This window comes from Halictus rubicundus, chromosome 3, assembly GCF_050948215.1.
Source record: "Halictus rubicundus isolate RS-2024b chromosome 3, iyHalRubi1_principal, whole genome shotgun sequence".
NCBI lineage: Eukaryota > Metazoa > Arthropoda > Insecta > Hymenoptera > Halictidae > Halictus > Halictus rubicundus.
In genome coordinates this window covers 12,634,799-12,661,702 of record NC_135151.1, presented here as the reverse complement: position 1 = coordinate 12,661,702, position 26,904 = coordinate 12,634,799, and the positions used below count along the sequence as shown (strand labels likewise).

The 26,904-nt window shown below is 38.9% G+C and overlaps 2 protein-coding genes across 3 annotated transcripts in view; both read left to right on the top strand.

Moving 5' to 3' along the window:
* Window positions 1–260: 260 nt before the first annotated feature.
* Window positions 261–1,706, top strand: Vps20 (vacuolar protein sorting 20). Its single transcript, XM_076784596.1, has 4 exons — window positions 261–450; window positions 525–634; window positions 716–1,149; window positions 1,218–1,706. The coding sequence occupies exons 1-4, from the start codon at window positions 385–387 to the stop codon at window positions 1,262–1,264; spliced, it is 657 nt and encodes a 218-aa protein (XP_076640711.1). The 5' UTR covers window positions 261–384; the 3' UTR covers window positions 1,265–1,706.
* Window positions 1,707–10,369: 8,663 nt separating this feature from the next.
* Window positions 10,370–26,904, top strand: part of LOC143352725 (uncharacterized) — a 34,510-nt gene continuing 17,975 nt past the window's right edge. Inside the window, exon 1 of one of the 2 annotated variants that reach the window (XM_076785448.1) lies at window positions 10,370–10,652. The gene's annotated coding sequence lies outside the window, so the exon portion shown is untranslated. Of the gene's footprint in view, window positions 10,653–20,524; window positions 20,607–26,904 lie in introns of those variants that run through there. The other variant, XM_076785449.1, reaches the window with a different exon arrangement.

Below are 26,904 nucleotides of genomic sequence, written 5' to 3'. Positions count from 1 at the left end.
AATTTCTAATTGTTTTTATATCCAAATATATTCATATAATTCCTCATCTGTGGTTCTATGCATTTATTATTTTCATTTTTGTGAAGCTTCGTTTAAATATTATTTTATAATACAATAGAGTCCCTGATAGATAAATAATTTCCTATATATACGGCAATTAGTCTATTATTATTGGTACACCTCTGTGGTTTGTTCTAAAGCACGCATTCATATTTTGCGCCCTGGGTGAAAGCGATCCATCGATACATCGATACGCAAGCATGGCGCTGACCATGGTGCATTTAGTTATCGCTGTTTCAAGTGCACCTGTCAAACGTGACATGCATCTTCATCCAGATACCACATGTCCGATTGACTGATAACGTAGTCCAATATTTAAACAAAATGGGCATATTTTTCGCAAAGAAAAAGCCACCGAGTCGTGTCACCGAGCAGGACAAAGCAGTTCTGGTACGTTGTTTTGTAATTTCCTAACCTCTTCATCGTTCTAACAGTAGCTAATCAGAACGCTGTTCTTTTTACAGCAATTAAAACAAACTAGAGATAAAATTAAACAGTATCAAAGGAGGATAGAGCAAACGCTCGAAAAAGATCGATTACTTGCCAAGAAACTTATTCAAAATGGAAGAAAGGAGTACGTATATATTTCCTTTGTCCTTCTATTGTTTCTATATAGTTCAAAGTATACTTACCGACTGTCCAACATTTATTTCAGCCGAGCTTTGCTGTTGCTACGGAAAAAGAAATTCCAAGAGCAATTACTATCCAAGACTGATGGACAGCTTGAGAACCTGGAACGTATGACACACGACATAGAGTTCGCTCAGGTGGAGATGAAGGTTGTTGATGGCCTAAAAGTGGGAAATGTTGCACTGAAGAAGCTGCAGGAATTGGTATCCATTGAAGAAATTGAGAAGATCATGGACGAGACCAAGGATGGCATTGACAAGCAGAGAGAATTAGATGAAATACTATTAGGAGGTCTGACAGAAGAGGATGAAGGTGAAGTAGAGGCAGAACTTGATGCTCTATTAGCAGCAGAGGTTGAGGAAAAGACTCCAGAAGTTCCAGCGGATATAACTTTACCGGAAGAACGGGAGAATGTTATTTTACCAGATGTACCGGAAGAATTACCAGAAAAGAAGAAAGGTAAGTTGTTAAACGCAAGATAATAGTCATAATACATCTTCCTTATATTGACTCGCATACTTTTACAGAGAGAACAAAAGACAAAATGCCAGAACCTGTTGCTCTAGAGGCATAAATAAGCACTCAAAATCATTAGTGAGGTTTTTATTCTACATGTACTTTGCCCAGGGATATCTATGTATATATGTACAGCATCTTGTTTGTGAGGCTCAAAATGACGTTCGATTCATGTTGTGAGTTTAGTAGAGCGTTACTGAAAGACAGGAAGTTACTTTTCTTAAAGAGATGTCGTTTAGAGGCTATCTTCGATTATACAGTGTGTGCAAGTGATTTCCATATACAGTGAACAGAAGGTTCAGGGCAGTAGGTAACAAACGAGCAAATGTAAATTGATCATACACAAATTTAATATACCATATGTGTTATACAATGTTAATTATATTTGTGCTGTCCTGTATGTACAAATATATTTCTATCTTATTATTGGCCTCTTATATTTAGATATACAAGAACTGCAAAATATTAAGAAATTTTAATAAATACTGTTTTATTTACTACAGGGGTGTAAGATTTATTGATCACCTTAAATTTATCTAGTATAAATAAATGCTTCGCATTTTTCTAGATTATTGTAGGAGAGTTTCTAGTTAGCGAAACTTGCATTTTTTAGATAAATGTTTTCTTTGTTAGTTAAATGACATGCATTTATTTATCTACCGAAACGATAAGAGTTGCAGGGATTTAGGTGTTTCTGCATCTGTGAAAGATTCCACAGTCGTATGCTACATTGTTAGTGTTATTTTAATATTGTGCTCTTTCATGATAGCATGAACTTTATAACAATATATAGAACAAATGTGCAGAAGTATTTAAATTAAAACAAGGCATGCTATCCTCAATAATTCTGCTTATTGCTTCTAAAATAATTTACTGACTAGTATGTGTTCTGCAAGTTTGTTTTCCTTCTCATCTCCTCCTATAAAAATGAAGTCATGAAGAACTTTTTTTTCGCTCAGTTACTTCAGTATGCAGAAAGGAGCCCACGCGTGAGTAATTGTGCTCCATGACGTCATATTTGACCCGTGCTACATTGTCATTCACATAATTAAAGGAACACCACGCAGGTCGCAAGAATTAACTGCCATTTACGTGACGATGGATATCTAATTCGGACAATAATTAATTTCTATCTGTAATTAACGATCAAAACTGTCGAATTACAAAATATTAAGTTACTCTGATATCTTAAACATTTGCAGACGGTTTTTTCCATTCGTCCATCAGAAGATTTAAATTCATCTCGCGTAACAATGCGACGCTTATTCAATGGAATCCGCGTCGATTTCTTTTATGTAAAATAATATTTTTCAGCTTGTAACGCCGTCGCATATAAAACACTTTTTTCTAGCGTCGATCCGTTTTATGCTCTCTATCTCTTTTCCTCTCGATTTCTGTAATGGAAGATGTCCACGATTCTCGTGTTGATCTGTAAAATCCGGATGAGACTAGCTTACGTCGCCAATAAAAACGTTCGAATTGTTTTAACAAATCGGACGGCGCCGCCTGCGGAGACACCATTTTAAAGGCTCGCCTGGTGATTAATGCAATTTCAATGGTCAGGGACGATCGGCGTGTCAGACGCAATCATTATGACCGCGTGATAATCGAGCATTCGTAATCAATTACGGCGAATTAACCGAAATTTATCAGGGAACACTTCTCACGAATAAATTTTACACGATCCACTCTGGTCGTCGGTTGCGCGTTTCCAATTAGTGCCACGTGTACACGTTTCATTCGAGCTTGCAATTAACACTAGATTTACAGGAACCGTCGGAATGGCTTAATAGCAATGAAACAATTGCGTGCGAAACTTCGAACGGGACACTCTGTGTACTATAAAAAGTGTGTCTAAAAATTAAAAAAAATATTGTACATTCTTGTTATTTTTATAAGATAATGTAAAATAACCACTTTTAGTGCTTCGCAAATCCAGTGTTAAAAAAAATCGAATTGTAGCAACCTTTCATGAGAAGCGAAATTGTGAGAAAATTGGCGTGCTTATCGCGGGTCGCGAATCATGGAAAATCTCCGGGGAACACACGAACTCGCGTTCCTGGAAAATCGCGCAGGCTACGGGCCGACGATCATGTTGCTATATAGCAAATTACAGGAAGTATCGGAGTCGCTTGATATTTAAAATGACGCCTGTACGGCTCACCGATTCTACATTGAAAACCGGATGACCTTCGCAGACGGGAGAGACGGAGAGAAAGGAAGAATAACACGAAGAACGGGATCCCTTGACTTTAACGTCGTCTCTTTCTCTCTTTCTCCTCTCTGAGACACCTCCTGCTCTCGTTCGACCACGTGTTGCGGTTCCGGGCCGATTTCGGACGTAAGTACACTGCCAATTTTCATGCAAACCATTTTCATGCTAACCCTCCACCGGCAATATGACTCCTTCGTTCTCTGATCTGATTTCTCATTGTTCTAGGTTTTAAGAAATTTCTGAGATACTTGTTAAAGTTCATAGTTTAACGTGCGAGTGGTCCTTCAGGCAAATGTTTAAACGTTTTAGCAATAAATATAAAAATTGGACGTAGAGATGAGAAGAAACAAGCGAACCTTTGTGCCGGCGGAGGGTTAAGACGGAAACCCTATTTACCAACTCCAACAAATCGATCTTTTTATTATTTTAGCTAATATTAGCGTTCATGAAAAGTATGTTTGTAAAATTTCAGGCAGAAATTTGCATTGGTTTTGTAGATACATCTCGTCAAGCTATAAATATATAAAAAAAGTCGATAATATGGACTGCAAAAGCTTGCGGAGACAAGAAAATTTTGTTATTCTAAATAAAACCTTCGTAAGAGAACGTCGGAATTAACACACAATTGCACTTAAATAGTCAATCCCGGCAGAATTTAAACGTTTCAAATTTATGATAAAAAAATGTTAAAAGATTGATAAAATTGAAGCCCCAAAAAATGTATTTGCATTTTTATCTCTTACAACGCCCAATTTTTATGAATTAATTTAACTGCTTCGGCGTCGAATGGCAAATTTTATTTTATTGCAGATCATCTCGATGGGACACGATATGTATTGCCCGTCATCACGATGGGAACACGAAAAGTATTTTAAATTGCAATAAAGTCGTCTATTACAATACCTATTTCGATGTGTCTCGTAATGACTAGCAAATTTCAGAGTACCTTAAGTGGTTCATTATATTTTGATATTATTCCAAGATATGTACAGTGTTCGAAACAGCATGGAATGATAATCGTAACGTAGTTAGTTTTATCACGAGTTCTAGAATGTCACCCATGATGTCACCCATTTTCGCGTGGAAATGATTCTGTCGATGTTATTTTTCATACACGCGCACGATCCAAGAGCACTTAGAACTGTCAATCGTGTTATTAGCATCGATTTTCTCTCGGTTAACGACGGCGCTACCATTGCCAGCGAAACTGCGAGCCATTTTAACAGAACACGATCGAGACGCAATTTCATCGAGCGTTTTCTTCAGACAACAGTCTGGTTTTGCATGATTTATAACTTTAAACGACGTCTGTTTTGCTTTTCGTTTGAGAAATCGTCGTCGTTCTGTCTCGACAGGTGAAAACACGAAATTTGAAAGTTCGTGTACGTTCTTCTTGTTAAATAAATAATTCGTGCTAGTACGTGACGTATTGGCAAGGTTTCTGACAGCCGTTGAATTGTTTAATGCCACTGTTATTTTGATTTTTGCGTAAGAATAAAGAGTACAAGAGTCGCAATAAGTCTCGTGGAAAGTTTAAATCCAATTAATTCACGGTGGATTAGAATTTTATTGCTCTTGCATGATCGCATCTCGCGATAAGTTACTTTACATTTGCAGCCGTCCCGCACGAAATACTCGTTGCGCAAAGCAACTCGCGGGGGAGAAGGATACGCGTTATCGCACTCGAACTATCACTGATAAAAGGCTCCCTTATCTGCGTTGTGGTTATCAGACCGGCTCAGAGTCGTGTTTATTAAAATATGAAACCACCTATATGATATTTCAATATGATAAAGAGCGAATAACTTTTTGCTTCTTATTTCTCAACTGGAAATTCCTAACTCGAGCAAGTTGAAGTCTCAGGATTCAAACCATTATTTTTAAGTAATGATATACCGACCACTAGGGGTGTGCGAGAAACACATTTTTTCGGGAAACCCGATTCTTTCGGGAATCTCGAAATTTTCGGGAACCCGACCCGAAAATCGGGTTCCCGATATTTCCGGGTTTCCCCCCCCCCCCCATTGATCACTGTTTTTAATTCGATTCTATTTTCAAAACAATTTGTGTATTCGTGTATTCCTCTTACGAGAACAACAAACACCGAATGAGCTCAAATTGCACGTTCTATTTATTTGCGCGCGTTGATTCGCAATCGCCGCCATCGCTCCGCCAAATTTGCATTGAATTACTTCTAAATCTTCTGCTCTGATTGGACGTCCAAGATATTCCGGGCAGATTTCCCGTACAATGTGTAACAGTTCCTTGTGTTCACTCTTCGCGGATTGCGGAAGTGCCGCGATCAAAGTAGAACTTCTTTGCTTAAATTATCATAAATTAGAGGCGATGTTTCCTCGTAATTATCTACATAGTGTTCGTAGGATATCTTTCTGAGGGAATCACGACTCGAATCAACGATAAACGAGGATTATATCCAGAAATAACGATACGCGGAACTCTGACGGAAAAGTTTATAGTTTGATGTTCTTGGCGAGTACAGCGCGTTGTGCTAACACGTCGCAATACTTTTCCGAAATTATGGTCTTCTTACGAAATCTTCGGATGTTATCTGTTATCGATGAAGTCATCTGTCCATTTGTCCTTAAGTTGTAAATTCGAATGGATTAACTTGATAAAGACACGATATCAAAATATCGAACACACTTCTCTGACGATTTACAATTGTTCGATCAATTTTTGGAAATTTAACAATGATTTAAACGTCGAGATAGTGCCTCGATCTATCGGGAGCCTACTAATAGAATTTTCAATAATTATGCTGTGTCAAAAAGAAGCTTGGAAATCATTTTGTATATGATAATCCTAAACTAAATTATTAGATTACGTTACTGGAGGTGAGTGGTTGATTCACGATTGAAATTGCAATCGTTGAAAGATCTACTGAAGAATCTTTATCCTTACATTTAAAAAAAAAATTATGATATTACTGGTAAATAATGTACATTAACTTCTTGAACAACAAGATCTGTTGATTTTCGAGAGAGCCGGGAATTGACAATCGGCGGCGATTGGAATCGATGTAAAATTGTATATAGTGCTTATCATATTGTTGCATTAACCAAATTTGTTGATAAACGAGTCAATTTGGCGAGTAGAAAGCTTTTCTCAGCGAGATTACACAAGGGAGCGGCCGGCCGAAGGAAACCGCCATTCAGTCTCGGGAAAAAAGGAACACTCTTCTTCCATTAATTGGACAGACGAACAATGGAGTAATGTCCTACGCACCATAAAGACGAAATGAGTCATGCTTCTACGTACACGAGATGACAACCAAAAACAAACGATGTTACGCGTGCACCGTAGAAAGTTTGTGTTGCAGCGAATATGATATTCAAAAGACTACAACATTCGACCGACAATGCATCACTTTTAATTCAACATTCGGAATGAAATAACTGTTTGTCCATAATTTATTTTTGTAACGCTTCCATTGCTTCGTGGTTTTTACGTCGGGTACCCTTAGGAGAACAGCTGCACGCTAATTAACACCCAGGAAACAGTATTTTCGCAAGTGCAGTAATATCTTGATAGATTTGTATCTGGCAACGATATGTCTCTGTCTTGGAAAAAGCGTTAGATGAACTTCCTTAAATGTGTGTTTGCAATATTAATTAATAATGGACGTTTTTATAGAAACGTTGTGCATCTTCGACGATTTCAATTCATTCGTAATGAGGTAAGTGGCAGTGTTGAAGTGACTCATTGTCTTCGTGCGTCGAACACGCTCCTTTAATCGTGTGGTTGCAACTTTAATCAACAACACACTATTTTGTATTTTTCCTTTTTTTTTTCAAGTGATTCTTTGGAGATTCGTAGAAAAGAAACATTACACAACCTCGGCGCATTTTTCCTTATAGATAAAGATGGGTTACAAAATAAGTAGCAGTATTGAGCGACACATTGTCATCTTGTGTTGAACAGGTTTCTTTACATGTGTGCTTTCAGCATTACTCAGCAATGCATCATTTTATATTCTCAACCAGAGACGACTCAAAAGATTCATGGAAAAGAAACAGTATCTTCGACGTATTTTTCGATGAAAATGATTGGTTACAAAATAAGTAGCAGTGTTCAATCACTCATTGTCATAGTGTGTTGAACAAGATCCTTGAAATGTATACCTTCAACATTACCGAACAATGAAAAGACGATTTAACCCTCGGACCGTGCAGGTCCGTGCAGGTCCGTGACGTATAGAGTAAATTGAACTATAAAGCGATGGCTCGGGACCGGCTTCCGTCGCATTTTGCATGAAGAAGAAGAAGAAGAAGAGGGGATAACGATTTTCTCATTTCGAAATAAAAAGCGTCGTCTTATATCGGAATAAAATTGTACATATTGACGATGACTCAAGCTTACCCCCACCGCGACGGGTCACGAATGACTCCGGCATAGCATACGGAGGGTTAAAAGAAATCCATCCTCAACGCATTGGTTCATGAAGATAATGGATTATAAAATGAATAACAGTGTTCAATAGCTAATTATTGAATTAATGTGACACTGTGTTAGAGTAATTGTTTAGAGTGACTGTGGACGCGACATCGTGGCGCCAACGTGTTTGGGTCCTGCGTGAAAGGGAGTCTGTTTGGGCCGAAGTATGAAAGAAGAGTGTTTGGGTCTCGGTGACAGGAGCGAAGCGTTTAGGGGCGCCAAGCGCAGGGCGTACGTGACTGATTAGGTTTTCCGAATGGATGTGAGACTGATAGAGAGAGAGAGAATGAGAGTGCGAGAGAGGGAGAATGAAAGTGGGCCTTGGATAAAAGGGACGAATGCGAGGGATGCTGTGTCAGTAGAGCGAGTGTCAGTAGAGAATCAGAAGAGGGAGAGTAAGAGGAGCGAAAGTCGCGAGCGAGTGCGTTGACGAAGCATCGAGTTGTTAAAAGATAAAAAAAGACTTTAGCGAAATCAGTGTCAGAACATTTCACCTGATACGTCACAGCTGAGGCGTAGGAGTTTCATTAAAATATTCCTACATTATCATCGTGTATTGCACAAGCTTTGTGAAATGTACACTATCAACATTATCCAGCAACTCAACTTTCTTCCTTGCCCAAAGCAACAATTTTAAATACCAACAAGAAAGGAAGAATTATACATGTTGGAAATAGTATACAACCTCGGAGCATTTTTCCGCAAAGACAATGAATTATAAAATGAGTGGCAGTGTTCACTGACTCGATGTGAGGTCGGCGATAGTCTGAGTGAACACTCAGGGAGACCTTATAAATAGATCGAGACCCAAGGGAGCCGTTTCGTCTGGAGAACATTAATTAATGTTCCAAACGAGACTGGAACTACCGGATAAAACGGATCGAAGTATATAACAGAATCGTGCAACCGGTGTTTTCCGGAACGGTTTGCAACCTGTTATCGTTCTTGGGTGACGTCTTCGGCTGCGTCCTTATCGGGCAGAATCGCGGTCTCGCAACTTTCAGCATCGTTGTTCTAATGGACGCGCTCGGCGCGGGTCAACTGGGAAGCGTTAATAGACGATAAATTGAAATTAATCTCCGCGTTCTTGAGCCTTGGTAGACGCCTTTCAATGTTACACGAGCGCGAAAAAGTTCATTGGATTAGCGCAAACCGTGATGTCACTTTATATGTGGCTTTATCTTCAGCTGTTTGCAATTGCCTCGTAGATAGCGCGCTGCCACTCGCAGGATAACGCTATACCGTTACTGCGCTTAGGTTCATTGAGATTCGCAAAAACTTTCCACGTAGGCACTCTTAAATTAGTGAAGCAGTTGAAGAAAGCCACCGAAAAACATATGCATCGTCTCACGAATCCTCTTTCTCTTAAAACGATAAATTCGCATGGACAATAGATCATGCTTCTCCAACTCGCGTCTCGGACTGTCTTCGACTTTCCTGAAACAGTATATCTCCGTTCCATTTCGCTCAGCGAAGACAATTCAGAGAGGCGGCTCTCGTTTCGTCCGCTTTCACCAGAAATTATTATAATTTTATTGCCACCATCAGTTAACACCTACGCGAGCATGTCAGCTGTGGCGGCGCCTCTCAAGGATGCTTTCGGATCAGTGCTCTGCGAAAAATTATTGCTGAAGAACAGTGTATTCAGTATCAGAGGTTTTGTTGTACCTCTTTGATACTGCATCAAGTGAAACAGCATTTAGTCAAAAGCGTTGTTTAAATTTACACAGTGTCAATCAAAGGATTGTCTTTTGAAGTACATTTTAAATAAAACATTTAAAATAATACGAAATTGTCAGAGAACACAATTGAACAGAAATTACAAGAGTGCAAAGGATTAATGTTGTCCTTTGTTCTGCAAATTTTGAAGTTCCTAAGATCACTTTAATACATAGATTGCCAAATCTCGGCCCTCAAAGCGTCCAATAAATTCAAAGTAATTTAATTAATGAAACAGATAGTGAAAAGATAAAACCTTAGTATCAAGATTATTCTGTAAAATATGTCATTTTTTGGTACTGTTTTAATGGTTCATTCGCTTCAATACCTAATTCTTCGCGTACTTTATTTCTTCCAACATAATTATATTCTTTCCCAAAGCATGTCTCTGTATATTGTATAATCAAGAGCAAAATATTCTAGGAACTCCCTAACCGAGGAAAACAATAATTTTCCTTCCGAATTAGCCAGTAAAATATGTCATATGGCCGCTAATAAAATTGAATATATTCGAGTCTATCACAATGAAAATGAATTTTTAAACCCAGTCAAAGAATAATGTGACAGTCCACGTGTTAAAAGTTAGTATAATTAGGGAACTGAATGGTTTAAATTTAGAGATAGAGCAGACTGAATGAGTTCGTCCGTTTGCTTTCCGGTTGTTCGGGTGCTTCTTCTGTTCAGAATGGTAAAGCGAGGTTCAGGGAACGCGATCCCCGTTTGTAGTACGTCTGCGCCCCATCGATGACACGCGCTACACTCCCAGTACTCGACTCGAGCAGTGAAACTGGCAGCGTGGGTTAGACAGTGTGCAGAACCGGGAACCGTGTCAGTCCGCGCTGAGTCCTCCGTGCGGGAGCTGCGTTCTCTTGGTGTGTCACGTGGGGGTTGTTGATCAAACACGATCTGCCTACAGCCGGCTAATTGATCTCCAGATGCACAGAAGAGCAGCGAGAGCTCGCCGATCGCAGATCAGAGGATCAGTGAGTTAAGTTCGCGTGTGAGACCGAAAAGGATCCGCGAATTGCAGCAATTCATTCGACACGAGCAGGACCAGGTTAGGCGCCCTTCAACGTTTACTTGTTTTGATACTGAAATTTTCGCTATCGATTGCTTGGAACAAGGGTTAAATGGAAATTGTTCCCCATGACAATTTTTGTTGTTCCGCGTGATTGCGTTCTTCGCGTTATTTCGATGCTTGTACTCTGTTGCGTTACATCGGTTCGTTTGATTGTGGATCTTTGTGAAACATCAAAATTGTTGCTGCTCGTTGTTGGAAACAGCAGTTAAAAATGAATTTTTCCCTTTAACAGTTTTAATTGTTTCGAGGTAATGGGACCATGTTCTGTGCTTTTTTCGAATGTTTATATTCTGCTGTGTTTCACCTATGCGTTCTGAATTTTTGAGCAGAGAAAATATTTTTGCCAAAGTCAGGATTCCATTAATCATGTTCTTACGCTTCTAGGGCTTCTCAAGTTCTTGTCTTTCATTTAGTCATTTTTCTTATAAATATATAAAATCGGAAGTTTACCGATGATGCAACGTATGGTTGTTTCGATCAGGATTCCAAGTAGGCCGCTTCCTTGAGCGACGTCATCGACTGGTCCTTTTGCGACTCAGGATGCTGCGGGGCTTACCATGATTAATACTTTAGCAACCGGAAGTCCTAACAGTAAACTTCTTGTTCTTTTACCGACGAACGTCGTCATATTTACCACATCGAATACGCTGATTTATTCCGGAAGTGCTACAAAGTATTTAAAGTATTTAAGTATTTAAATCTTTGATGTATGGTTTGTTTTTATTTTTCTTTTCTATAAAATGACACTATAACTTTGAAGTAGTAAACATAGGAACAGCCATCATGTTTACAAGTATCTTCTCTCTAAAAACAAAAGACAGTTCTCAAAGATTAGAAAGTCGAAAAAAATCCTAATCATTTTCTTTCAACCACTGATCTCAATAGAAATCGCTATCGCTATTTAATAATGCTATTGAACAATGAATTATTTATCTTCGAATCTTGAAGAGCTCTTGCGTAAGTAGATCGAGTCTACTTACCTGATGCGTCTTTTCTGTTTTGATTTTTGAAAGTACAAGCGAGCCAAGCTTTGACAATATATGAGAGGTGAAAGCTTCATGGCAATATCCTATTTGTTATCTGTGTCTTCAAATGTTTGGAGAAGATAAAATTATCGACTAGACCTCATGGAAGTAGGCCTGCGGTTGAACTTGTTATAATTGTGAATCTTTGTACATTTATGCTACATTTAAATTACACAAATGCAAAAACATGAAGAACAATACTATCTTCATCTTATTTCTATTACAATGTAACAGTTTTTTTCTACTACCAGAATTCATCGATAACCATCTAAAAATATAAAAAATGTTTACGAAAGTCCGTCGTCTAGAATGATTAGAAACGAGGAAAATAGACTCTTAGTATATTAGAATAACAGGTATGTAGATATGCTAATGAGAGTGCTCAGAAACAGCATTAGAACTAAACAAGTCACCTGCTTTGAATAAATTATGGTAGAACTTACTCGGTTAATACAATTAAATGTATCCCAAGGTGCTCAGAAAATATAACTATTTTGTAATTGTATTTGGAAAACACCTCGGGGATTTCATTCTTGCAACCATTGTTATTGTTATTGCCGCTTTATCGCACTCAGGTACATAAATGTCGCTGATAACATAAACATACCTAATTACGATAATCAACAGTGTGCATGTAATGGTACGACCTCGCAAAATGCTGTTTCAAATTCCACCGCAATGCAAATAGGGAGTATAAACAAGATGGACGGGTTTCTAATTGTGCGCGAAACTATTTGTTAGGCTGTAATTTGATGCTTGATAAACTTCACCGGTGTCAGTAGAAAGTTGCAACTTCTATAGGTTTCTATACTGGGGGACGTAGGATTTCTGACGTAGCAAACTTACAAAAACAGTTAAGGACAGTTGAAAGGAAAGTCGGTACTGCGACGTCTTGCTTTAAGCACGCGACAGCAGTGCCCGAATGTTGCAATATGGCAGAATAAACGTGACTCTTTGAGTTTATACTCTCCGAAATCCGGAGTACTCCGGATCCATTAACCTATACTCGAGATGAGTTCGTTGGCTTGTGTTATCGAATGATTCTACGATAAGCATTTTTCTATTTAGATAACGACCGTCTGGAGCCGCCCTATTTTTCACATTAACGTTGCAAAATGCAGCGTAGAGTGTTCTTAGAAGATGAATATAGCGGCTCCATTGCAATTTATTGTGCGCCATTGTTTATTCTTATATAAGCAACAGAAGCCAAATAAGAATTTGTTTCCTCTTCTAACAATTCTAATAAACTTTCTACTTTCAATCTTTCTATACATCTATTTATTTTTGTTATAAATGCGTACAATACACAGTCTAGTCGTAGTCAATACTAATTCGTAGCTGCCGTTCTTCGTAAATTTACTGATTATTTAAAAGCGATTATAATGCAGTCTACTTTCCAAACCGATCTGCATAATTTCTGACGCGTTTCAGAAGGGTTTCAGTACAAAATAGAAGTTACAATTGGCTAATTGTGAGAGCCACGAATTAATTTATGAAATAGCTCCGGAACTCTCAATATTCAATTTTTGTAGTAACAGAGAGATATTATGTAATTAGTAGACTGTAGACTTTGTACATTTATGAGGGATTCGACAGATTAGAAGAATTAGAGCATATCGTAATTTTCAGCTTCTCATGATCCTTAAAGAAAGAAGGAAATGTTTATTTGGCTCCAGTGCCATGCAATCGCCGGGCACAATTTTTTTGTTTTGCTTTGAAAAATCAACAGTTGTCTAATCAGTTACAATTTCTCCACGAAGTGATGTCAGAGGAAAGACCAGAACCATGCGGAATCGCTCACGAGACGCAACAGTTAAAAGTAGCGTATCGATATCTGCGGAAAAAACGCTTTCCGGATTGGCAGGCCTATATTTAACCGTTCTAAAAATCGTTTTCCTCGACGGGAGAGCAACATCGTTCTTCGAAACGGACGAAGCCGGTATCGTCACGTTTCTACCGCGAAACGGAGAAGGATAACCGCCGACTGTCTCATCAACACGGAATCATAAACACGATCGAAACGTTTGCCACGGGTCAACAGAGCGATTTGCTAACAGAGAGACAGAGAGAACTCAAATCCCCATTATCATTTCCGAAACTGCGTAGCGGGTTTCGCGGTGACACAGTTTCGATCGCGGACGAGATTACACGGTTTCGTCGAGAAAAATCTCATATTCTAATGAGTATAGGCGCGAAGGTGTCTCCGGTTCTGGAGGCGTGTATCGGTGCCACTCTAATCGGAAAACGGGATTGGCGGCGTTCTATTTGCAAACCGGTAGGCACGACCGTCGCAGATTTTTTTTCCGTTCTCGCTATATAATCGATTTACCGTTTTTTTCTCTCTTCCCTCTTCCTTCTCTGTGTTAAGCCGATGACGGATAACACGCGCGTGTATTAACGAGGCGTAACCACCGATCCGTTGGATCGAACGCACGTGGATCATCGCGTCGCGGCGCTGCATCACGTGTCAACCAGCAGGAATACCGCGATCGAGTGACGCATACCCAATGATTCCTACGATTACTTGGGGAAATACTTCATTCATCGGAGACGTTCCGCGCGTCATCCGAGGCTTTTTGTCGCGCGAACGCCGCGGACGATCGAGATCGTTCGATCGAGGATTTATGATTTCCTCTCGCTTGAATTTTCCTGTTTATGGTTGCTTCGGGAAACGGAATGGCTCGACTTGTATTCCTCCAAGTTATGCTTTGATGTATAGAAATCTTCTATTCAATTTTACAGTTTGAGATGAACCTGCACTTTTTGTTGTCTTCAATGTTAATTTGTTGCTCTAATATTGTCTTTTGTTTTGCAAATTTTCGAGTTAGCGGGTAACTCTGCAAGTTGGCAAGCAAATACAATCACTTGACTTTAAATATAGAGGCACATACAGCAGGCTCGATAAATTCTTCATGGTCTCTGTTTCTTCATTTTTGACTGTGCTATACAGGATACTCATGTTTTTGTTTGAATCATTTCTGCTTTTGCTACATAGGGTAGTTATGGTACTTATAGTTTCTTCTTATTTATCTCTGCCTTTGCTATACCGAGTATTTGTTTTTAACTTTGTAATTTGAAATAGATCCACACTGTTGTTGCCTACAACGATACTATATTACTCCGATGTCGTCTATTGTTCTAAACGTATACAAAGAGTAATGAATGGTTGGACTTATAGGTAAAGACATAGTAGTCCGAATGAATTATTCATGGTCTCTTTTCCTTCGTTTTCTCTTCCGCTACACTCCACTTATTTTTTACTTTATAATCTGAAATAAACCAGACCTTTCATTTCACGTAACATTATCTCGTATTGCATTAACATTACATCATCTGAAATAATACTTCTTGAATAAACACGTCCACCGCTTAATCGTCGAAAGACTAACGTCAGCCGTCCTAGTCCTAAAAATTTCCTGGTTTCCAATGATTATTTGAAACCTGCCAAGAAACCTGAATGACTCTACTTAAATATAGAGATAAAATAGACTCAATGAATTCTTCAAGGTTTATTTCTCCACTTCTTAACATTCATTCTTCTCTTCTCCTATCTCTTCTAGACTTCTCGTCTACATACTTCTATTTAATTCCACAATCTCCAACAAACCTGCACTGTTGTTGCATTAACACGTTGACTGTCATGTCACTCATATCTGATAGAGTGCGCAAAATTTGCTGATTATATTAGACAGTGGATCTTTGTGCAAAATAAAAATTGTCTGCATCAATTGTAAGACACAGGAACCAAATGAAATTGTCATTTTTTCTTTAATAATTTCAACAAGATTGATCAAGAAATTCTTTTACTCCTGGTACTATATTAAATTTCATCTACCCACGTTTGTCATACGTGCATAAAATATGCAGTATATTTATTATGTACGAAATATAAGAGGATTGTAAAAATAACTAACATGAAAAATTTTAGCTTCTCTGCTTTTACCCAATTTTCGTTGTGGTCAAACTTCACCTTGGCGACCCAGAAATTTTTAACATTTTACTATATAATCCCGCACATCTTGACGAGAAAATGCCAAAAATCGAAGTTTTGAGGCGAGGAATTCACTGGTTCAAAAGTTATGCGTGTCGAACGATTTAAAAGTCGAGCGATTTTAACACGTTAAGCGTCTAACGGTCAGACGTCTCTTATACCTTCTCTTTGAGATCTCGTATATGATTCTCTACATTTTAATTACTGTTTGATTACAGCTTATCCCAGAACAAAGTGTGATCGGTCAACTTTAAATACGCATAACTTTTGAACCAGTGACTTCCTCACCTCAAAACTTCGATTTTTGGCATTTTCTTGTCAAACTGTACAGGATTGTATAGTGAAAAGTTAAAAATTTCCGGGTCGCCAAGGTGAAGTTAAGCTGTTGATGTCACCAACTGCATTACCTTCGAAACAATAGTCCTTAGTATCACTTAATGACCACCCTATGTGAAGTCATTTCCCATTGATAAGACAGCACCACGCAAGAAGTCCGGTTTATCATACGTCACACGTTGATAAACGCGTCATAAACCATTAATTTCTATTCTTCATCTCGTTGTCATCCGGAATCCGCATCGTCATTGATGATTCTAGGTTTCCAGGGGATCAGGAGGCAAGCGGGGACGAATTTCGGTACTGTTTGTCGTCTCCGATCGCGAAATATTTGCTTCCTGCCGAGTTTCGCAGAAACTTATCTCGGTAGCACGCGAAATTCGACGACACTTGACTGGCGGTATATCAGCATGAATTATAGTCGTAAGCCTGGGGATGATTAACTGTCGTGCCAAAGTTTCTAAAAAAAAAAACACACACACACACAGAACATCATCGTCGTGTACAACTTAATACGATATTTATTGACATAGCGTTAGGAGTATCAGCGAGATAAAATTACGATGCCAGATAATGGATTCCATAACCACAGTGAATTATCATCGAGTGCCGTGCAATTACTGCAGGCCAAGAAGCGGCGAGCTTGATCGTATAATTATCACCTAAGAATAAAGTATGAATTGGCCGAGTTGCAAAACGAAATTAGTCGACGCGTGATAATTCGTTCGGTCGTAAAATTCTTCTTTTAACTTCGCAGCCGATCGAGAGACGCAAGTAGCCACTCAATAGCAGCATATTACGTTTCTCATTGTCGAACGATAGCGTTATCGGCTTCGGCGAGACAATAGTGCAAATAGGCGTGCGATGCAATTTTTTTCAGACCGACCGGACTCGTCGCGTTTTTTTTTCACGGTTGCGGCAAAAAAAAAATGCAAACGAGAAATTTCGTACCGGGACGGGCGAATTATTCGCGGGCTCGAGCGTAATCGCGAGAGGCCATTCACTATTTCACAATTCCCGCGTGGCCGAGCGCGAGATACGCTTTTAACTAAACGCTCGCAATTAACAGTCCGACGGAACATAGTGGTGTTTCCAACTAGAAACGCTTGTTCGTGCAGAACAATGATTACTTTCACAGATTTGTCCCTTTCGTGTAGGATCGACTTTCTAGCGATGTTCGATGTTTCTCTTCTCGAAATCCCCTTTTGAAACATTGTTGTCGACACGAGCGCGCGTTTTCTGATTTTAATAATGTTTACCTCGTTTCTCGTTTTCACTTCTTTGCTCTGTGACTAATGCACCAGCATGCATTATACATCGACTGCAACATGGAATTATTCTTCTAGGCGCCTCTGGCTGTTGTTAATAAATTGGCTTACTGCTGAACTAAATGGGATTATTGCTTGGCGTTTATTTTCGACGATTAAACTGTTTAATGCTGTGCGCGAATGTTGCGCGACAGTACGCATTTCGCCATTGTAGATTGAATACCATGTGCTGTTAATTCAACGCAAGCATGACGGATCGATGTTGGAATTGCGTCGAGTAGTATGTATGTTTCGTGTCTGCAGTTTGTTTGAATAATGCTTTCTTTCCAGAACGAGTAAGCACCGTCAAAACTCCCTTCATGAAATTTATGTATCAGAGAATTCAAGGTTGCCTACATGCGCATATTGTTTCTATGCACAATGTTAACAGAATATTTGCACGTCCTCTGAGCAACGATAAAACTGATGCGCAACAGCTCAGTGTTTGACGAAGCGTTTAGTAATTTAAGCAAACGTTCAACCTTAATACTCTGATTCTTCTTTCCTGTTATTAAACAATTTATTATCTTCGGTGCTTTCGTCAATTTATGTTTAACAATTGACATTATGAACGAACAAGTAAAGCGAAAGGCTTGGTAATCGGTTACGTTTTATTTTGTATAAGGAAACATGTTTTAAACTCGTTTAGAAAGAGCATGGAAACCTTTTCAGAGGTTGTGCCTTGCTAACTGTCTGAATGAAATGTTGTTTTAAACATTTTTTTTTGTCGAAAAACTAGTGAAATTATTTTCATGAATTTTCTTGACAAACAGTTTTTTTTCTTGACAACAGTTTTTATTTCGCAACAAAAAAATCACTACAAGTTGTTCAATGTATAAATGTCCGAGTATGAAAAAAGTTTTCATCTTTTTTGGAGAAAATTCCTAAAAATCATATTTTTAGGTTACGGGAGAGGACAGTTACCTCGACTCGAGTAACCCTAATGCATGGTTGCACTACTTTTGACTTACATAATGGCGAGACGGACATGTTTGAAATGTAAATAGGGTTCACAATATAGCGTGTAAAAGCTATTTAAGTAGGTCCACATAAATTGTCTATTTATATTTTCCATAAATAACGCGAACTCATGACAGTCGACGTTAAGTCTGTACTTCAGCCAAGAAACCAGAAAGTTTACTTTTCCTGTTTACCTTTACTTCTCCACCTCCCACCGCATCCGGAATACTCTTGAATGATGCTCCATAGAGTAACCATAACCTCGGTGGATCCGAATCGAGTTCGCGAATGAATATTTTCATGAGCACATGGAACGGCAGCTGGGAAAACAATCTCGCTGGTGCTATCTACAAAATTTTCCGTTTCGCGATAAGACTGTACTTTCTGGTGGCGTGCGCGACAGATACGAAACACGCGTTTACATGATTCACCCGGCTACAATGACTTTTATTGAGGCTTCTCCGGTTTATGGCACGGAAAACGAGTTGCAATTGCAGTAACCTGCGGATTGTTACCCGGTTCACTGAAACACGAAAACTCGAACATATGCTTCAATAAAGATGTTCTTTAAACTATTGGGAACCAGCCATTTTGACTGGTTCGATAGTGCTAGTATTAGTTGTTAGAAAATATCAAAGTTTATCAACCAACGTAAGAAGTAAATTTTTTAATAGTTTCTGTCAAGATACTGATATATCTATTTCGTGTTTGTAACGATTTTTATGCAGATGTTTTCAAGAACAAATGTAGAAAACCGTGATATTCGAAAATTAGTATACAGTAAATGTTGACAACGAGAAGGTCAAAGCTATTGGCAATGAAAACGAAAAGAAAACATGAAGAAGGAAGTGATAATAAAATTCACGAGACTTAACGACTCGTAAATTGTAACGACTGATAATAAAGTCTGCCAGTGTTTTTAGGTCGATTCGTGCTAAAAAACAAAGAGCTCGCCACAAAGCTCTGCATGTATATCCAGTATTTTAAACAAAAGGCGTACGACTGCAAAGAACTTAGATCTCAACTAGAACTAAACAGACTTAGAAAATGGTCTCCAACAATAATAAGTTGCAAATTTTAGAATACGTAAATAATGCACATAAATATGCACAGAGTGCGTAAGACTACGTATTGCATACACTTGTAGTGTTATACTTCCCCGAAACGGTCGCCTAAAGGCCTGCCAGTCCAATCGCAAGAAATTACAAGTAAAATCGCTATTATTAGCACTCTATTCAATTTTTACCGATACACATCGTACAGCTGTCGTCAACAGATGACAAAACGTAAATTACGTATTTATAGAACACAGCTGTTGTCAACAAGTGTCGCCGTAGTAAGTAATAAATATTGACAATTTTCTTTTCAAATTCAATATTTTCTTACTCATTATTAGACTGCGGACTTTATGTATTTACGACAAAAACTCGAAGGTGCAATTTAAACCAGTAGACGGACTTGAAACGTTCAAGATTAAAGGATGAAAGAAATTTTTATTCGGTCTTTCTATATTGGAGTTGGCGCAAACAATTTTTATTTTTCATAAAGATCCGCGGTCTACCTCATTATCCTCTTCTGAAATAAAAAACAATCTTTGTTCGCGTTTTGGGGGCCCGTGCTATAAATACGAACCCGTAGGCTTCGCAGTGAAATTTCACAGGTGTGGGTGTACTTGTGCCACCGACCGTTCGAACGAACGAATGATCTCGCGATCTCGCGAGAGTGGCTACGATCGCGTGACGCTCGATGTTGAGTCTATGAGGGCACGATAACTCTGTCGTTATCAGTGACGCAAATCCATTACCCGATGCATTTAGCCGGGTTCTGTGCGCGCGCTCGGGCCTCGACTTTCATTTTGTTTTCTTAATTTCCATTCCGTGAGCACTCGAACACACCATCCCCGGTGCTGGGCATCGTAAATCATTCATCGCCGCTAATAATCGGTGCATATTGCGATGCCCGTTCGTTGATGCCGGCCGGCACGGCGCGGCGGTAAACGCGAAGTGTATATCAGTAGCAACGGTAACGGCTGGCGTGAATCGCTTCAAGTAGCTGTGAATTATTCCTTCGCTTTCATAATACTACGACTTTTCGATTGCCCCGCGTTAAGGGTATACAAAGCGCATGCGACCACGGTGTGATTCTCAAGGTCACGATTTCCACGATGGCAAGAAAATGACGCTGCGGCTTTTATCGCCAGCCTATCCCGCGAACTACGGAACGCCGCAAATGGCGAAGGTTAGCGGCGCTGCCCGAAAGTGGTCGATGGGTTGGAAATGGCAGTAAAGATGGCTGAAGATAACTGTGAAAGGTGCGAATGATAGTTAAAAGAATTCTTGTAAACCTTTCCTCGTGTTATTCATTCGAGAACATATAAAATCAGAAGGAGAATTCGTCCTCTTCCCAAATACCATTTTAAGTGCACTAATTAATTCATGGCTCTAACAATTAATCGATCGCAACTTTATTTTAAAATCAAACCCTTTACATCGTTAATTATGTGTATCGAGAATGTAGAAACTGGTGGAGATTATTTACGAAAGTAGACTGTATCTCGATTGTTTGAAGGTGACTACTGATTTTTATGCAATTATCTGTATTAATTTTAAAAAACAGGAGCTACATAGACATTAATTTCTTTGAATAATTAATGTCATACCTGGAAATAATACAGTATTTACAGCGAGCAGTCTAACGATTAGACAGCGGATCTTTATGCAAAATAAAATGTTTATACATACGTTAATTGCAAGGAAATCGAGCTGAATAAAAAATTTATTTCCTATGTAAATAATTTTAATTGTTGGAAATAACGTCTCCATAGTCCCCGTTTTAATCAGGTCCACGAATTAATTGGTGCATCTAATATACGGGCCACTAACTTTACTAAAAAATTAACCCTCCGCCTGCAACCTTATTTTTATCGAGTGCATACTTGGTCGTTTACGTTCGCGACTAATTCTTTTACTATTCCAGGTTTAAAAAAAATCTAAAACAAATTCTGGAACACGTATTGAAGTCACTATTTTAATAGATGTATAATCATTGGAACGTCGAATGTTTACAGCATCCATGAGAGAAAATAAATATTGGAAAGAAAGAGATTCGAGAATGAAATTTCGCTCCGGCCGTAAACGATACCAATTTAAGACGCATAGTTTGCAACTTTCGATCGAAGTACGTCCGAGTCACTCGAGAATTAAGCCAGCGACGTAGGAAAACCTAGCAAGCAGGAAAACGCTGTAACAATGTCCGAAGCTGCATTAGCCGTCGGTTAAGCGGGTCTAGAGCCGATCGTTTATTTATCGGCGTTTGTGGCAAGGTGTGAAATCGGGTTAAGGTTAAGTCTTGTAACCGGCCGGTAGCCATGTAACAGTTGCGGGCCGAGTCGACGCAACGTTCGGCACCGTCTGTTGGTCCGAAAGGCTTCACGGGGTGAAGCATATGCATAATTTATGACGGAGGGCCTTTTGCTCGTATTAAACACAGAAAACGGCGAGCGTCACGCGGCATGCCACGTCCACCTTATTCTACGTGGCACGCGAAACACGAGAAAGTTTACGCGTATCGATTTCCCGGCCGTGAAGCTAGGCACCGTTCGAAATGAGCATTGTGAGCCGCACCGAAACGAAAAAATTGCCACCGGGTCTCCGGCCTACCTCTAGAAACGTGACAGCGTGCAGCCAGCCTTGCACTTTGGACTCCTTTTCCTTATTTCGGCCGCGAAAGTGAGAACATAACTCGCTTACCCACCGTCATTCGTTCTGGAGAGTCTTCATAGTCATATCCTTTCATTAAATACCACTCCTTTGCAACCGATTTGTATTTTCTGAGTTTATCCTCGGATTTTTTGCAGTTTTTTTTTGCAATTTAATTTGTCAAGTTGACGCAGTGATGAATAGTTAATATAATGAAAAAATAAATGATTATATTGATGAATTTTCTTCTTCGAAAGTAGAAAATTGCCTGTAATTTTGTTAATGAAGTGAATACTAGAAAATTTCTATTTATCCCAGAAATGATTTCTCTAACCTTTTGACAGCCCACAAGTCCCAGGAAATATTGATTTACTCAAATATATCACAATACAGAGGAATTTCTAAACTGGGATTGTGTCCAGAAAGAATGGTGTCCCTCAAACTTGATTGATTCACGGATGAGAATCAAAGTTTAATACAGAGAAATGTAGTAGATTCTTTGGTTCCGTTATGCAAATTGAAATTTTTCTGTGTTAATTTCAAGTAATAAAATTTTTAATGTTTTCACTCTTCTGCGTATCACCTACTTACTCTCGTCATAAATTCATGAAATTTACTGCGTTATCGGTTGTAACAACGTTGATCTTGTCAGAGTAAGAACGTAATAAAACAGGAAAGTTCGGATAGAATCGATAAACATTTCCTTGTCGTTGATTCGCGAATGGCGTTCCTACTATTCGATTTGGGTAACTGTTCCCAGACTTCCATTCTGCATATTAACGCGGATCGATGGTCCTACGAACATAAGGTCTTCGTTAGGTCAGTGTAGAAGTGTGTGCGCAGTTCTTGCCCTTACTTTCTTGCTAACGACTCGTGGAACAAATTTGCTGTGAATCAGTACTTAACAACTTCTGTTGACTTCATCAATTTTTCAGTACAATAATTACAATCGTGAACTAACAAGTTCTATGATTCTTTATAGATTCCTTGTTTCATGCGTTGAGTGTACGGTCGATTCAGTGTATAGTCGAAAATTAAATAAGTTTCAAAATCTTGACTTACCTGGTTTTTACACCAAGGTTTTCATTTATCAAATCTGTGCTATGAATACCAATTTGTAGACATTTTCTGATCACTATAAATAATCTTCTAACAGGTAGCAATGTTACAACTTTCTTATACAGTCAAACCTGCTTTTGTGTGGTCCTTTTCTATGCGATTTTCTTTTTTGTGCGATTTTTTTTATACGATATATGAATGCCAACGGTGTTGGCATTATAACACCCTTTTAATGTTCTCATCACAAGAAAATGCGCGTTTTGGACTACGACGAGTAGTATTGAATTATGTGCATTTTGAAAATTTCTCCATGTTTAAAATGAGAAATTAAATTTTTTTTAATGTTTCCATGTGTAATTTAATTATCTATTTTGTTTGTAAAGCACTTTCTCGGTATTTCATAAATCTTTGAAATTCCTTTCCGGTCCCTCTTCACCACATAAAAAAATTTTCTTTAATATGTTGTAAAAAATTATTTGTTATAGCTATCTATGAAGTTTCTGAATATTTTTTTTTGTGCGGTTTCTTTCATGCGATCCCTATCTACCGCACAATAACAGGTTTGACTTTACTAATTCGAAACCGCAGCACCTGAATGAAGTTGAAAGTTACATAAGTCACCTTTGATAGCTCTAGGTAGTTTCCACTTTCGTGCTGCATTTTTCTGAAAGAAAATTGCGTTACACGAACAACGCAGATTTTCCACTTCAGTCGCGCAGCAACGTCTGCGAGAGACGCGAACGAGAAAAATCCACACGGAGCAGTGTTGTAGTATTTCTTCCGACTCAGTTATCAGCTGGTTCAGTGGGAAATAGATATGATGTTAGAAAATAAATATTTGAAGACGAAACCGCCGATAGCAACAGGTACTAATTTCGTCCACGAACGGTCGCATTTCGCCTCACGTTTCTCACGTTCGAAATCACGTTTCCAACGTGCCGCATATTTTATTGCATGCGGTGTCGTCGCTTGAATGTTGATTCCTTTGCGAATTCCTTGCTCTGGTTCGCGGAGAACTAACGTAATCGGTTATACACCACAAACACAGAGTCGCCGCACGATACTCGTAATTTACAAAAAGAACATACGAATCTCTGTAATTTATTGTGTTATGGCAAGACTGGGGAACTTTGTACATTTCGCGCGAATAAAAACCTCGAACAAATTGCAAACTGAAAAATTCAGTACTGAGCAACAATGTCTTTTAAAAATAATAATACTGCATTTAATGAGACATTACACGAATTAATAAATGCATGTAGTATTTACAACAACCTCTTTACGATCTCAACAATTGAGTTGACGGATCCAGTAATTCTAGTATTAACAAAAATTAGTACACAGTTCAATTTATTTTTATTCATTTATTTAAAGACCGCACTTATCGAGACATTGAACGAACAAATAAGGGCGTCTAGTGACACTATCTTCAAAAACATCTTTACAATTGCAATAAATTTAAAATCATTTGAAATATTCGTCATTTCGACAGGTACGGCGGTTCTGATATTAACAGAATTTAGTTGAATTTATTCTTATTCATTTGTTCAAAGCATCAGTATTTTTTATCTTCTTCCGAAATTATAAATTTTATTGTGATCGTCGTTTATTGGGAGCAGCACGTGTTAGCATGTATCGCATAAAATTGCAAGCAACCGTTCGGATTTCGCTAAAGGAGCCAAACAGATCATCCATCAAACGATTAAACGCTTGCTAGCTAGTGTTCCTTCATTTGAAAACAAAGGAGTCGGCACATCAGGTGCATAGTTTCTATAGTTAGACCTCGCTTCGGGTATTTTTCACGCGTATCGTGTACCGTATTCGCATGTAGTTAATTCTCGCGTGGATCAATCGAGAAAATAATACTGTATGAATTAACGGGTTTTATCGGCGATTATTCACTCCGGTTTACCTTGTCACCGAGGAAAACATAGGTATTAACATCTTCCTCGTTTTTATTGGCAAATTGCAGACCGAAAGGACACGTTCGGGCCATTATCTGAAGGTGGTTTATTTATAGCGAGCTCAGCCTCTCTCGTACACGTTGTTCAGCCCACGTCGATTTAATTGGCTTGTTATTTTATTGCGAGTGATCATTTAAAATGAATTTCAAGCGATGGATAAGAAGGAACAATTCCTTTTTCATTTATAAATCGCTGGGTTTCAAATATGAGCCGGTACAATCTCATCGATCACATTTCTCGAATCATTTCTGTTCAATCATGGTAAGGTCAGCAATTGGAAAATTTTCTTTCATATTACCTAATGATAAAAATTATTACATGGATGTGTTGACCTCGGGGCCCGAGTCCACTTTGACCCGGCACTTCAGAGGTATCATCGAGTAACTCGGCTCCTGGTAATAAAAATTGAATACAGAATTTATAATAAAGATTATGTAATTATATGCAAGATAATAAGATCAATAAGAAGGCAAAGTACCATTACCATAAAAATGTGTTTGAAAAATCCACGAACAGCTGGTTAGGCTTTTCAATGCAATTCGATACCAGAAAATGTGTTCGGAACTTGGAAAATTGCCCTAATCGTGGCCTGTCTAATTGCGATGGTTCGCGAGGGCCGTAAACAGCAGCTAAACCGTTCTCACGTCGATTGTTGTTATAAATAAGGCTCCATTCATTTCAATCTATCACGGTCGCCGGCGCGTTGCGCAATTACTCAAAGATTTATCATCCATCACGGGAGTGGCAGCGGTGTGTCATTGTTTTGTTATCATCGGCATTGCTGACAGGAAAACAACGGGGCTTATTGTAACTAATACCGGATAGCGTTTCGAGTAATCTTTTCCCAGTCGGGAACAAAGAAAACGCCGGCCGGACTGTACCGTGTGAAACCCACGACGACACGAACGCATAGTCGCGTAGGTTTCCTTTTTATCGAAAGATCGGCAAAACGATTCGTGTCAATCGATTACACGCATGCTCGTTTATTTCTGCATCGTATCGGAACGTGGATAGTTATGTGAATTGGCGCATGTTCGGCCGGCACGCAATTCGAGGTTAAACGACAATTAAAAGTAATCAAGGACAGAGATATTGAGATGAGATATCGGAATTTCCGTGCGGCCGATGCGTATCGATAGCGGGATTAACTGTGTACACGTGATTTTTCGGACCAAGGTGCGTCAACGAGGCGGGTATAATTATCATACGATTTTCAATGTGTGATAAATCGACGATGATACGCAAATATTTGACGTAAGCGCCACTTTCGATTAAAGTCCTTTGACGGTTTCCTGGGAAAGCCCGGAACTTCTATCAGAGAGGCTCGATCGTCGATTTTGATCTTTGGTTCGCCGCCTTGTCGAGTACCTGCGATATCGAACTACCTTCGCGAATTTTATAGTAATTCTTACGGTTGAATTCGTCAGTTTAAAAGAATCCATTTGTACGTTCTGTTGAAGTCGCTGTTTATGAAATTTTCTCGAAGACATGCTTGTTCATCTGCTCCTAAAAATGTCATACGAAGTTAGAAAGTATTTCAATGTTTATGATCATTTCCAAGTGATTTTACAAAATTTCGTTCCTCTAACCGTTCTTAACCCTCGCACTCCTGCGAGTTCCAGGCCTATGTCATTTCTGACTCACACCGATATTTCACTAACACAGGTTTATTCCGATATTAGACGATGGCTCGGGACCGGCTTTCGTCGTATTTCGAATGAGGGTACTCGAGCTTATTCCTGCTGCTACGGGTCACGAATGACTCCGGCATAGCATACGGAGGGTTAAATGTACTAGCAAATATTAGAAGATTCTTTTAATGCTTTGACACAAGAAACTGTTTTTTTAAGTTCAGTTTTAGCCACGCATCAACAATTCTTTTTAGAAT

Excerpts from the sequence above, each read along its gene's own strand:
- Vps20 (XM_076784596.1), top strand. The coding sequence starts at position 385 with ATGGGCATATTTTTCGCAAAGAAAAAGCCACCGAGTCGTGTCACCGAG. Across the intron at positions 451-524 it reads AGCAGGACAAAGCAGTTCTG|CAATTAAAACAAACTAGAGA; the intron begins GTACGTTGTTTT and ends TTCTTTTTACAG. Across the intron at positions 1,150-1,217 it reads ATTACCAGAAAAGAAGAAAG|AGAGAACAAAAGACAAAATG; the intron begins GTAAGTTGTTAA and ends ATACTTTTACAG.